This window comes from Cynocephalus volans, chromosome 6 (genome assembly GCF_027409185.1).
Source record: "Cynocephalus volans isolate mCynVol1 chromosome 6, mCynVol1.pri, whole genome shotgun sequence".
In the NCBI taxonomy this organism is placed as follows: Eukaryota; Metazoa; Chordata; class Mammalia; order Dermoptera; family Cynocephalidae; genus Cynocephalus; species Cynocephalus volans.
In genome coordinates this window covers 9901646-9914083 of record NC_084465.1, presented here as the reverse complement: position 1 = coordinate 9914083, position 12438 = coordinate 9901646, and the positions used below count along the sequence as shown (strand labels likewise).

The 12438-nt window shown below is 41.6% G+C and overlaps 1 protein-coding gene across 1 annotated transcript in view; it reads left to right on the top strand.

The window, feature by feature from the left end:
• CNTNAP2 (contactin associated protein 2) overlaps positions 1-12438 on the top strand; it is a 1419793-nt gene that overhangs the window by 1204566 nt on the left and 202789 nt on the right. Inside the window, exon 17 of the mRNA XM_063100985.1 lies at positions 7434-7652. Coding sequence (XP_062957055.1) covers positions 7434-7652 — 219 coding nt within the window. The remainder of the gene's footprint in view (positions 1-7433; positions 7653-12438) is intronic.

The following is a 12438-nucleotide window of genomic DNA, read 5'->3' as shown; positions in this document are numbered from 1 at the left end:
CTCTGTGGATGCCTTTGTTTGTGAAGTTATTTTTTTAACCATAATAAAAAGCTTAAAGGCCAAAATACATAAAGAGAAATACTTCTCATACTCAAGAGGTTATCAAGATACGAGAGATTTTAAAATGAATTCATAACATTGATTCTTGAGCTCCAGGCATTTCCTTGAAGAATTTCCAAAAGACTTTAAATAAATTTTCCTTGCCAGTGTTCATTTTCAGAAGTGTTTAACACCAAGTTTTCTGGTGTGAATATGCATATATGGCTCTAAAAGTTTCCACATTCACAAATGAAAACTATACTAAAAAAAAGGGGGGGGGCTATTTTAAATTTCCTTCATATATGAAAAGCAATACAATATAGTTAGGAACACACAGCTATTTATATAGTCATGATTGAATTTTAATGTTTCCTAGCCTCAATTTTCTTATCTAGGCAGTGAGGTGAGCTTGGAGGTTGAAGTCCATTCCCTGAAGTCTTTAGGTCTTAACTTTGTTGGGTTCAATCACATACATCTAAATTGAAGTGGCTGTTGTTGTCTTTGCAGTTAGAACCAACTGCAAAATTAGAGATAACACAGTCCGCATAAGACTGCACACACTTCTAACACCAACTGCAAGTTCAAAGGGTTTCCCAAACCACCTCCAAGTTCAATAATTCCCTACAAGTACTTATAGAACTCGCCAAAAGCTGCTACATGCATGGTTAGAGTTATTGCAGAGAAAGAACGCGGATGAAAGTCAGACGAGGGCAGAAGCAGCGGGCAGAGTCCCAGAAAAGTACCAGATGCCGAACTTCCAGTTATCCTCTCCCTGTAGAGTCATGAACCATTTCTTTCCTGGAATTGATGTGTGACAAAATGTGTGGGGTATTGCCAACCAAGGAAGCTTCCCCAAGCCTCAATGTTCAGAGTCTTTATTGAGACTGCATTATATAGATGGTTGACTGCCCACATGGCTGACCATAGCTTCCAGCCCCTCAAGAGACTGAACTGTAAAACCCATAGCCCCTACCTTCCATTGCATTCTTGTTCTATCTGGCCTGGTTGGCCCTCCTTCTAAATACTATCTGGTGTGGCCAGACACCTCCCTAAATCACATTATTAGACTGTCTGGTATGCCCAAGGCTCCTAGGCAAACAAAGACACTCTTATCAAGCAGAACATTCCAAGGGCATAGGTAGTACCTTCCTAATGCCAAGAGCAAAGGCCGGACATCTTTGGAGGCAAGGTTAAATTCTTTACTACACGGTTTTGAAAATCTTTCTGTTGAGAACAAGGAAGCAAAAGATCCCCAGGACCCTACTACTAAAAGGAAACTTGGCTTTCCTAGTGTTTCTTGGCGTAGCATTTCAAGACCCTGCATCAGATGTACCTGGCATTAACAAAATGCAAACTCCAGGGTCCCACCCCAAACTTACTGAATCAGATCATCTGCAAGAGGAGCCTTGGAATATGCACTTTAAGCATGTTTCTTTAGCAGTTTCTTATGTAGGCCAAAATTTGAAAAATGTAATTATGACCCAAGGTCCTTGTTCCTAAAAATAGAGTAAAAACAGTGTAAGATATAGTAAAAGGAGAAAATTCTGCTTCTAGTTCCACTGCTTAGTTTATCTTGAGCAAGCCATTGTTCCTCAAACATTATATGTTTGGGAACAACATTTATCAATGTTTGTTTCAAACAGACATAACTAATGTATCATGTTCCTAGACTGAGAAAATATACATTGAGTTACTTTGTGCTCTTTAGAAAGATGCTTGTGGAATACAAAATGACATTCCATATAATTTGGTTAGCCTTGGGAAAAATGAGTGGATTTCTCTTTTCAGAGTATCTGTATTATAATTGTTGGCATCCCTGGCAGGGGTTTTCCTATTCATTCACTCACTCATTTATTCACAAATTGTTGACTGCCTTCTCTGAGGCAGGCCTTGTTCTAGGTGCTAAGGACAAGACTATTAATAAAACAGAAAATGCCTGTGCCTTAAGAGAGGCCAGGAGCACATATATGTTTTGTCACGTGGTGATGCATGCCATGCAGATTTTTTTTTAAGTCAGGATAAAGGGGAAAAGGCAGCTGAGAGAGGGGTTTGCTATCTAACATGCGATGTTTAGGGAAGGAATTTCCAATATGATGACTCGTGAGCAGAGAAGTAAAGGAACAGCTGTGGAGTTGTCTGGATAAAGGGAACAGCCAGTGCTAAGGCCCTGAGGCAGATACAGCTTCAAATGTGATGGAGGAGAAAGCCTTACACAATGGGGTTAAAGAAAGACTAAGGAGCAGAAACGGATACAGAGAGTACAGGCAGCTCTTTCAAGGAATCCATCAACGAAAGGGAGCACAGATGTAAAATGGCAACTGGTGGAGTAAATAAAGTCAAGAGAAGAGTTTTATAGTGGTGGTGGCTGTTAAGATTAGGAACATGTCAACATGTTTCTGGGGACTGATCCCGTAGAGAACAAATGATTGATGCCATAGCAGAGGGCAGTCAGAGTGGTGTCCCTGAGCAGGTAAGAACGGATGCATCCAGTGGACAGGTGGAGCAAGTGGCCTCAGATAGCAACCCAGATGTACTCTTTACTTCGTCCTTTTCCTCCTTTCTGATTCCCACAGTGACCTTATTTTCAGCCTTCCGGCCTCTTCTCATGACCCTCTCATGTTACATAAATTCTTTTGTCTTCTGTCTTCTGATATACACTTAGCCTTTCCTTCAGAAAAATAAAATAAAATAAAAGCAAAAGATATTCATAACCCTCCCACTGCAGAGTGAGGCCAGTTCCCAGCTTTATTGTATGGGTCAAATGAGACTTTGTACAGAAGAGCGCTTTGAAAACTGTCACTCCTTGAACTTCATATTAGAAATGAAGAGACAAATCATTATCAAAACTACAGCAGAGTTAGCTGGTCTGCTCACCCTGGTCACTGTGGGCACCTTTCTGTGTCTTTTCTCTTTATCTATTCTATATTGAATGGCCCATTTTTTTCAGCCACCTCCAACGACACTTTGGATCTAATGTCTAAATGTTACTTCATCCACTGGGAGAATTCAGAGCCAGAAAGTCTGCTATTCTGGTCAGTTAAATTTATCACTCGATTCATTAATCCTGGAGTGATTTGTTTGAGGAAAACTTAGGAAAAGTAAGAATGAGATCAGATAGTGCCACCTGCTGGAATTATACTTGAAAGGGGAAAAAAATATCAAGAACTGTCCATGGTTTTTTTGCATTCATTGTTTTAAGTCATTCAGAGGAGGTCATGATCCAGATTTACTTAACAACAATTTCTACCATTTACATTCTTTCTTGATTCCAATACGCCACCTTGTGCATTTCTGTTTTAACATTTCTCTGTTTTCCCTATAATGATTCAATATCTAAAATTACCATAAAAACTAGTTGTATTTCATTTTGTTATTTCTCTTAGAATCTCTTGGAAATTAAATTATAGAATGTTGCAATATGAAAGGACCTTAGCAGTTTCGTATTTTGGACACAGAAACTGTTGGGATACTATAGATAGAAACCTCACTTTAGATCCCAGTAAACTGAGGCCCAAAAAAGCGAAAAGGCAAAGCTAAGACCAGAACTCAGTTATACTCATTTCCACAGTATGCCCTGTATTAGTTAAGATGCTTGCAGCTGCCATAAAAATGGCTTCAACAATAATGGATATCTCACATAAGAATTCCTGAGATAGATGGCTCAGGAATAATTTAGGAGTTAAACAATGTCACCTAGGACCCAGGCTTGTCCCATTGCCCTCTCTGTGCTCTGTATGTCCGATGTTTGTAAGACGGCTCCAGCAACATTAGGAACCACAACTTCCCACCCAATATCAAGGGGCCCAAAAGGAGCTGTCTTTTCCTATGCTCTTATGAGCTAAGAAACCTTTCCAAAAAGGCCACCAAAAGATTCCATTTATGTCTCATTGGCCAGGAAGGAATATGACCAATCCTAAGTGGCTAATTGCAAGGAGCATGGAATTGCCAGTTTGTCTTAGTTAAACCCAGATTCAGCCTCTGGGCCTGGGGTAGGGCTGTACTTATCTGAACCATGTGACTCTGGAAACACATAGATTCCTGGGCGAATCAGGCCATCTCACAAGGGAAAAGGTGGAAGTGACTATTTGTTGGGAGAAAATTCTCCATGGGTCTCTTCTTATTTCTCCTCGTCTTCTGAGCAAGAGGCACTGACAGCTTTGTTCGTACCTTTTAAAAGATTTGTGTATAACTAACAGCCTTGGAAGATGGAGATGGTGTCTTCCTCTGGGGCAGAGGGTAGGTTTGTTTTCTGACCAGGAAAATAAGGTAATGTCTCGCTCCAAGGCAAAAATTGAGCAGGTTTGCTTGGAGCTCTTTTGAAAGGTTGGAGTTTTCTATGTTCAGGGTTTCTCAGCTGTGAAGCAAACTTACTGAGGGTGCAGTGTCTGCCTAGGCTGTCCTATCACGCCATGGGACTTGGGGGAAGGGGGAAAGGGAAACGTGTGAACATGAAGCTCATGCTGCCTGCTACACTGTGAGTAAAAAAGTCCTATGTCTCCGACCCAGGAGTCTCATGTCTTCTGCCAGCAGCATGCAGCTGTGGCCAGCTAACTTGTTAGCTTGGAAGTAAGGTAAAATCTCAGACTCCTCCCAGTTCTTGACACTGGAGAAATGGCAACCATTCATGTTTGCTACAGTGTTCTTTCCAGTGAGCCATGCTATATACATCCAGTTCCCAGATACTTGTTTCTAGAAATAAGAATATTGTCAGTGTACAAGAAATTCCTTTTCCACAGGCAGATACAGGGCAACCCTTCAGTCTCCCCTGAAGATGCACAGTGAGGAAGGACATTGTCGCTGGCTCTGGTGTCTTTGGTGCTGTCTGCCTTTCATTTGCTCACTGCCTCTCTCCATAATTATCTCTTTTAAAATGTCAGCTGCTCTCACCCAGAAGACCAAGAGCAATCAGCCACAAACTGAGCCTTAGAAGCTTTTAAAACACCCTGGCCGTCTGACTGGGAGATGAGATTTCTCAAAGGCATCCCTTGACAACATCAGGGGAGCTGACATTGAGTGACAGAGAAAAAGGAGCCCTTTCCTTCACTCTCACGTGGGCTTTGCAGCCCCTTCCTTAGGAAGCAACAGAAGGGAAGTGGGGTGTGCTCATCTTGTAAATATTTCTTTGGCAGAGCCTGGATGGAGGCTCTTAGGAGAAGAAGTTGCTCTTGGAGACCCTGAGCCTTGTGTCCTTCTTACTGCACCCAGTTGGGGTTGAGAAGCTCTGGGCTACAGCAGGATCCTGGCAAATTTCCTTCCTCTCTAGAATGGAGTATTGATGTTAAGAAGATTGTGGTCCAGAGGAAGAAATAGCAGATCTATTGTGACAAGCAGAGAGAAAAAGGTGGATATATTGTAGTGACTGCTGGTACTTGGAGTTTCTCCAAATAGTGACAATTCAAAGACCTAGAGGAGAACTTATCATAGCAGAAGGAGAGTAGTAGAGAAAATTAGAGAAGCACTTATCCCTTCAAGTCAAACCTTAGGGTTATACTCAACTTATCCCTAAATTCTATTTCCCTGATGGCAGTTGATGCCTTTAAAATGAAACAATCTTTCCTACTTAGCCAGGGAACCAGTGTTCTCTTGCTATTCTGACAACTTACATTTAAAAATGCATCTGCAAAAATATAGCACTACCACAACAGAACAGATTTCATCTTGAACCAAGGCTACTTTCCCTCCATCAACTAGTGAGAACTACAGGGGAAGATCTTTCAATTTGTGGATCATATTATCACCCACCTGCATTCTGATCATATTTTCATAGAAACCTTGATGGATGTGACTGGCCTGCAAGTTAAAATCAGTCACAATGACCCCTGGAGGCAGGGACCCCTAATTTAGATGAGATATTTTACTGGAGTGTGTGTGGAATCACCACAGATGTTAAAATTAAAGTTCCCTTTCTAATGACATGAAGGATGAAAATTCCTTGGTACAATTAGGTTGATTAAATTGAGTTTGCATCTAATATCTCTGTAGCTCAGTAAAGTTAATGCAGCTTTCAGAGGGGCTAGACACAGAAGCAAGGAACAGTCTAGGTCCTGAGAAAATCTGGCCCACTGTGGTTTTTAAATTAGAAGTTTGATTGCTGGTGACACTGCCTGAAAATGGTACCAGCCCAAATAAGCTGAATTTTCCATTAGCCCAGGAAAAAAAGTGACAGATATTTAATTAAACTGCTTAGAGATTAGGCAGAAGGCTTATTGATGGATAGAGGGGCTGAATATCTTTATAAGCAAAGTTAGGAAATTCACTGGTGTGCCACATCTTTAATTCTGAAAAGAACTCACCAAGCCTAAGGGAGCTCCAGATGTGTGTGCTGCTGCAGCATTAAGCAGCCTGTCCTGCCAATTGCAGGAAAAATATACATTTAAAAAACGTGTTTATAAAACACTAGTTGGTCACTGAGGAACTTAACATAAAACTGAAAATGTGAAATTAAAAAGTTACCTATAACTAAAGTTAACAGAGCAACCACCCAATCCATTTGCCAATTGTTGAGAGGTGATTTATTGCCAAAGGAGGTGGATTTGGAGGAGATCTCAGAAAAAAGGAAGTGCTCAATGCTGGAGACTAGGTTATTAGGAGGCTGCAGCATACCAGAGAGGGAATAACCAAGGTGTATAACACGAGATGCAGGAAAGGGATTATTCTGCAGGAACATTCTGCTACCTTTAGTCAGTCACAAGTGGTCCAAAAAATACACAGGTCTCCTTCATTGCCCCAACAATTCATAGCTTCCTAACTTTCAATAAGAACTATAAACACTAATGAAATAAAATTTTGTAAATTCCCCAAAAGCAGTAGCTCTCAACTCTAGCTACGTATTAACATTTCCTGGGAGCTTTTGAAAATACCAGTGCCTACTCCAGACCAACTGGGTGAGAACCTTTGGATACAAGTGTTTTGAAAAGCTCTCCAGGTGACTGAAAATCACTGCCCTAGGAGCTATTGAAGAGGTTAGTTGTATGTGGAATCAAAGATCTCAGGCTCTGAAATCTGACAAACCTGGGTTCAGACCCTGACTCCACTAATTCAATAAGTCTAGCACATTCATCATGAGCTAACTTCTCCAGGCCTCGGTTTCCTTATCTGGAAAGAATCAACGATGGTAACTTCTTGGAAGGCTTCTAAAGATTAAATAAGAAAATAAATGTGTACTTGGCAGAAAGGTCCCCAATACAAATTTATTTTCCTCCCCTTGGTTGTTAGTGGTTAATAAAGGATTGATGTTTTATGCTTCCTCAAATTATTTTGCCATGGATCTTTGTAGTAAGTGACGGGCTTAGATTATCCCTTTCTTTCTACATTATTTTTTGCCTAGAATTCACCAGTATTTAATATCTAGGAGAAAAATACTCATGTGTTTTTCATGCTTTCTGCTCCTCCAGCTGCCACAGAAGTGTCCTTTTCATTTGATGTTGGAAATGGGCCGGTGGAGATTGTAGTGAGGTCACCCTCCCCTCTCAACGATGACCAGTGGCACCGGGTCACTGCAGAGAGGAATGTCAAGCAGGCCAGTTTGCAAGTGGACCGGCTGCCCCAGCAGATCCGCAAGGCCCCGACAGAAGGTCACACCCGCCTGGAACTCTACAGCCAACTGTTTGTTGGTGAGTAAAGGAAAGAAATCATGACTTCCTCTGCTGGTTTTAAGAACTTTCACAATGAAAAACAAACAAACAAACAAACAAAAAACCCCAGCCTACTGAGGGTTTTGATAGAGATCTTTTCAAAAGTAAGTGTCTAAGCCTCACGTAGTCTCCTGCAAGACAGGATGGAACTAGGAAGAGGATTCAGGAGGCAGATCTGGTTGTACTTCCCACTCTAGAGCTCAGTCCTCAGCTATAAAATCAGAGTGTAGACTGGGACAGCTCTTAAGTCTCTTGGATGTCTACAATTTTAGGTTTATAATTTTGAAACTATATAGAATTATTTGATCATTTAGGGCATGTGTAACTCAGGGAGGGAGGGAGGCAGGGAGGGGTTCTTTAAGTTCAGATTTGCTTGAATCAATAAAAAGAAATCCATTCCTTTCTCTACCCACCTCAGTGTTCTAGGCAGAGAAAGATTTAGACTTTTCCTGACATCGCATCCCTCTGCATGGGAAGGAGATCAGCACTGAGAAGAAATTTAAACAGAGCAAAAAGTTAAACAACCTCTGCAAGAAGTAGCCAAACAGTCTAGTCTTCTTCACCAGTATTTTTACTATTGATGAACCTAAAATTACTTCAAATCAATACCTGTTTCTGTGGCTACTTGAATTTTAAATTTTGTTTTCCAGGATATTGATGTTTTAGGAAAATAGTGACTTTCCCTTTGATGAATGAAAAGAAAGTCAGTTTGAAGGATTTTGTGGATGCATACCATCTTGGATCCCCTGTCTGGGCTTCTTGGGGTTATTTATTTGGTCAATCCAGTCAACCGAGGCAGTCTCAGACCAAGCAAATCAAGATGTGACCTGATTGCTATTCACATTCATAACACCTGCCACCTGGGCTGCATCCTGTGGTATAGCCTTGCCAAGGGTCAGTTAATTTTAACAAAAGCCAGAGTCCCCACTGTGTCTTTCATAGTTGTTTTGGGATGTTTGAAGAACATTGGAATGTCATCAAATGAAAGGTAGAATTAGGTGTTCACTCCTTTCATGTGATGTGGGCAAACTACAAAACAATGGTGTCAATCAATGAGCCTTGAAAGTGAGGCTGACTTGTTTATACACCACATCAGCCAATGGCCATGAAAGAGTCATAGATTTTGAAATAAAATACTCACTCCCCAACCCCAACTGGAACCTAGACTTTTCCAAATCCTTCCCTCAAGTTATAGATCACAATATTACACATTAGTTCTGTGCTAGTTAAATATCGAATCCACTGATGCTTGCTGAACGTGGTGTCCACTTTTCACATTATCAGTGTGTCTTGCTCAAATTACCTAGGAAAAGTTTCTTCATAAATTCTATTAATCCCAAACATGCTGGGGAGATTCCACTTGGTTTTCATCATAACAGGAGTCCCCACTTGACTCAGTGTCTGATTTTTCTGACCTTGCCCCTGGATGTAGAGGTTCAACTTTAGTTTTATCCGTTCTGTCCACTGGGTATAGTTCTCTCCAAGAATTTGGGAGACCTAGGAAGGTTGTAAAATGAAAAGGGATGAGGGAGCATTTATTATGGTTTTGGAAAGAATGTTGATTCATTTAAAGATGACCTGAGAATAACTTACAAAAAGAGAAGAGCAGAGGGCTGAAGTCAAGATTCTACGGAACAAGGAAATTTAAGGTGCAGGTGGAAAAAGAACACCTCAGGAAAAAGAATGAAGAGGAATACAGAGAGTAAATGAAGGGAAATTAAAAAGTGTAATGTCACAGGAGGAGAAGGTTTTATGAAAAAGAAAGGGCAAATAATGTCAAGTTGCCATGACCGAAATAAGCCTAGAAAAATGTTCTTTGAATTCAGCAATCACAGTAGTGAGATTGGTGACCTTGGAAGGAGAAGTTTCAGAACAGTGGGCCAATGGGATGAGTCAGCAACTTCTTTGTACTCAATAACAAAGGGTAAGTCTCAAGCCCCTGTCTCTAATTTCCTGTTGTCTTAGAGATAGGCATGATGCACCCTCCCAGACAATTTGAGCCAATCTGAGAAATATACTGTTCTGCAAGAGAAGTCTACCCCAGGGGAACTGAGGAGGGAGGTTGTTTCCAGATGAAAACAAGTTCAACAGCTATGAAATTCTGGAGCCAGTTATCCCAACACAATTCAATAAGGATTCAGGCAACTAGGGTGTCCGTCTCGGTTCAACTCTAATAAAAGGATTTTCTTGACCAAGTGTTACCACTTTCCCTCTTTGGGTCTCTTTTCTCAACTGTCTGGGAAAGAGGCTGGATTAGTTGTTCCACAAACTTCCTTCCAACTTCAGACATTTGCAATTAAATGCTAGCAATGGTCAAACAAGATCTGGGTTGCCAATGGTCCGTCCTTCCACAGTGTTGTGTGGATAACAATATGGGTTTTGAATCCCACCTATGCCATTTGCCAACTGAGAGATCACTGATGAAATACTTAACATTTAATTGTTAAGTAGACATACAGTTCCTACATGTCAAGATTAAATGAGATATTCCATGCTAACTACACAGCAGAGTGCCTGGCATAGAGTCAATACTCACTATTTGTGAGTTATTTTTCTTTATTATCCTTTACCTGTCACTTTCTTCTTCCTCCATGTAATATTCACTCCCCTCCTAAAGAAACCTTTTACAGCTGGCTCATTTCTTCTCTCTTAAAATATGCACCTGTAGGGCCGGCCCGTGGCTCACTCGGGAGAGTGCGGTGCTGATAACACCAAGGCCCCGGGTTCGGATCCCATATACGGATGGCCGGTTCGCTCACTGGCTGAGCGTGGTGCTGACAACACCAAGTCAAGGGTTAAGATCCCCTTACCGGTCATCTTTTAAAAAAAAAAAAAAGAAAAAAAAAAAAAAAAAAAATATGCACCTGTAATGTGATCACTTCAACCCACAAGCCCCTAAAGGAAAATGGTCCTCAACATCCAAATCATTCTGCTAGTTCTCTGCTTACCTGACACAGTGGCCACAGAGCAACAACCAAGGGCCCGGGGATTTTCTCATAGTCAGCCAAGAAAGCAGGTAAGAGTCCATGTGAACATATCATATCAACATCATTTTCAACAGCCGAGACATGTGGCTGTTATCCAAGATCTCCATCAGGGTTCTAGAGAAGAAAGGGCTTTGACACAACTTAAAACTGAAACAGACTAAAAGTAGTTTTTGGCTTTGTGCACAGAGTGGACTCCACAGAGGACCAGCCTCCCCCCGTTGCTTGTGTTATCAAGGCCAGGTTCACATCTCCTTTGTCAGAGTAACTGAAAAAACAGAGAACACACAGTTCTTCTCACTCTACATCTAAAATATAATTAGAAGCTGTCATCCAAAAAGGGCTAACACAGGTCTTTTGGAAGTAATAAGAATCCAGCTATGATTCTGGTTCAGTAAAAAAGCAACAAATAAATTTAAAACTTGAACATGACACAGGAAGAAAATAGCAGTTGCTGGTATTTGTCTGAAAAGCACAGGAAACATTTTCCCATTTTTGATCCAAAATGAGCGGCTCACATATGACGAGCTCCCTGGATGGCCCAGCAGAGGCACTTAAACACATGGTGACATGTAGCCTTGGCCAGCCCAGGTGCTCATACCTCAGTCCTCTGTGGCATCCATGGGCCAGGTTTATCTTAGGGGGTGGAGAACAGCAAATATGCTCTCAGTCATTATCTAGGCATGAACAACGCCAGGCGGGACTAAGCCAAAGCCCTCTTTGGCAAGAGATATTCCAAAGAGCTTGGAGTCCTGGCAGCTGAAGCAGCAGTGGCAGGACTATGCGGAAGCAAGGTATCTGTTGGGTCCCCACCAGGGAGCCCGGCTGCCAGCCTAGGGCATTGTTGGAGAGCTGGTGAGCATAAGCCATAGAAAGGAGCCAAGCAGGCACTCAGGGCAGGGGGCTGGTACAGGGGTTAGCTTGCAGCAAGCTAGACACAGGCCAGAGCATGTAACTGTTCTTGGCGATCATTTAAGGAGGAAGTCAGACTTCGGGCAATCTGGAGGCTGCTTCAGAAAGCTTCAGGGAAAGGTCAAGCTCTTAAGTGGTTCCTTGAGAGAGAAGGTTAGGTCATCTTAACTAATGACACATGTCCAGGCTCAACTCACTTGGCTCTGATCTCTTCTGAATTCTCTTTGGAGATTAAAGAGGGCCATCGCTTTTGGACAAGATGTAGCCTAAAAGGAGCTGAAAAATCATTCCCAGTGCTTCGAGTTCTTTTGTGTTGGGTGAGAAGCCTAACTGGAGGCTCAACAGGAGAACTGCTGTCTTCAGGAGGACTCAGAAACTAATGGGGAACAAGGAAGCCTGCAGCCTCCTCTTCCTCTGACAGTTTGTCAATCAGGAGACCTTTCTCTTCTGGGTGGCAACCTAAGTTTGTAGAAGCATTGAGGTTTATTATATGGACTTATGAGAGAATGAGGAATGCTATGGTCATTCTCTGAGCTAAGTTTGGCTGACAACCCCATAGAAGAACTCAACTTCCCCCAACTTGATAATATGTTCTTCATACCCTCTGTATTCCAAGCTCATGGATGGATAATTCCAGTGCCATCTGAAATGCAATGTCACTGAGAGAGCAAAGAGAAGATCAGCATTGTATGCAAGGATAAAAATGGAATTCCAAACAAGAAGTGCACTCAAATCTGTGTATGAATGACAAATAGTTATCTTTCATATCTAAAAAGTTTGCAGTAAAAAATATACCATCCAAAGTTCAGGAATTATAACAGAAAATGTGTGCTTGTCCCCATTTCCTACAAACGTGACTCAACAGCAAT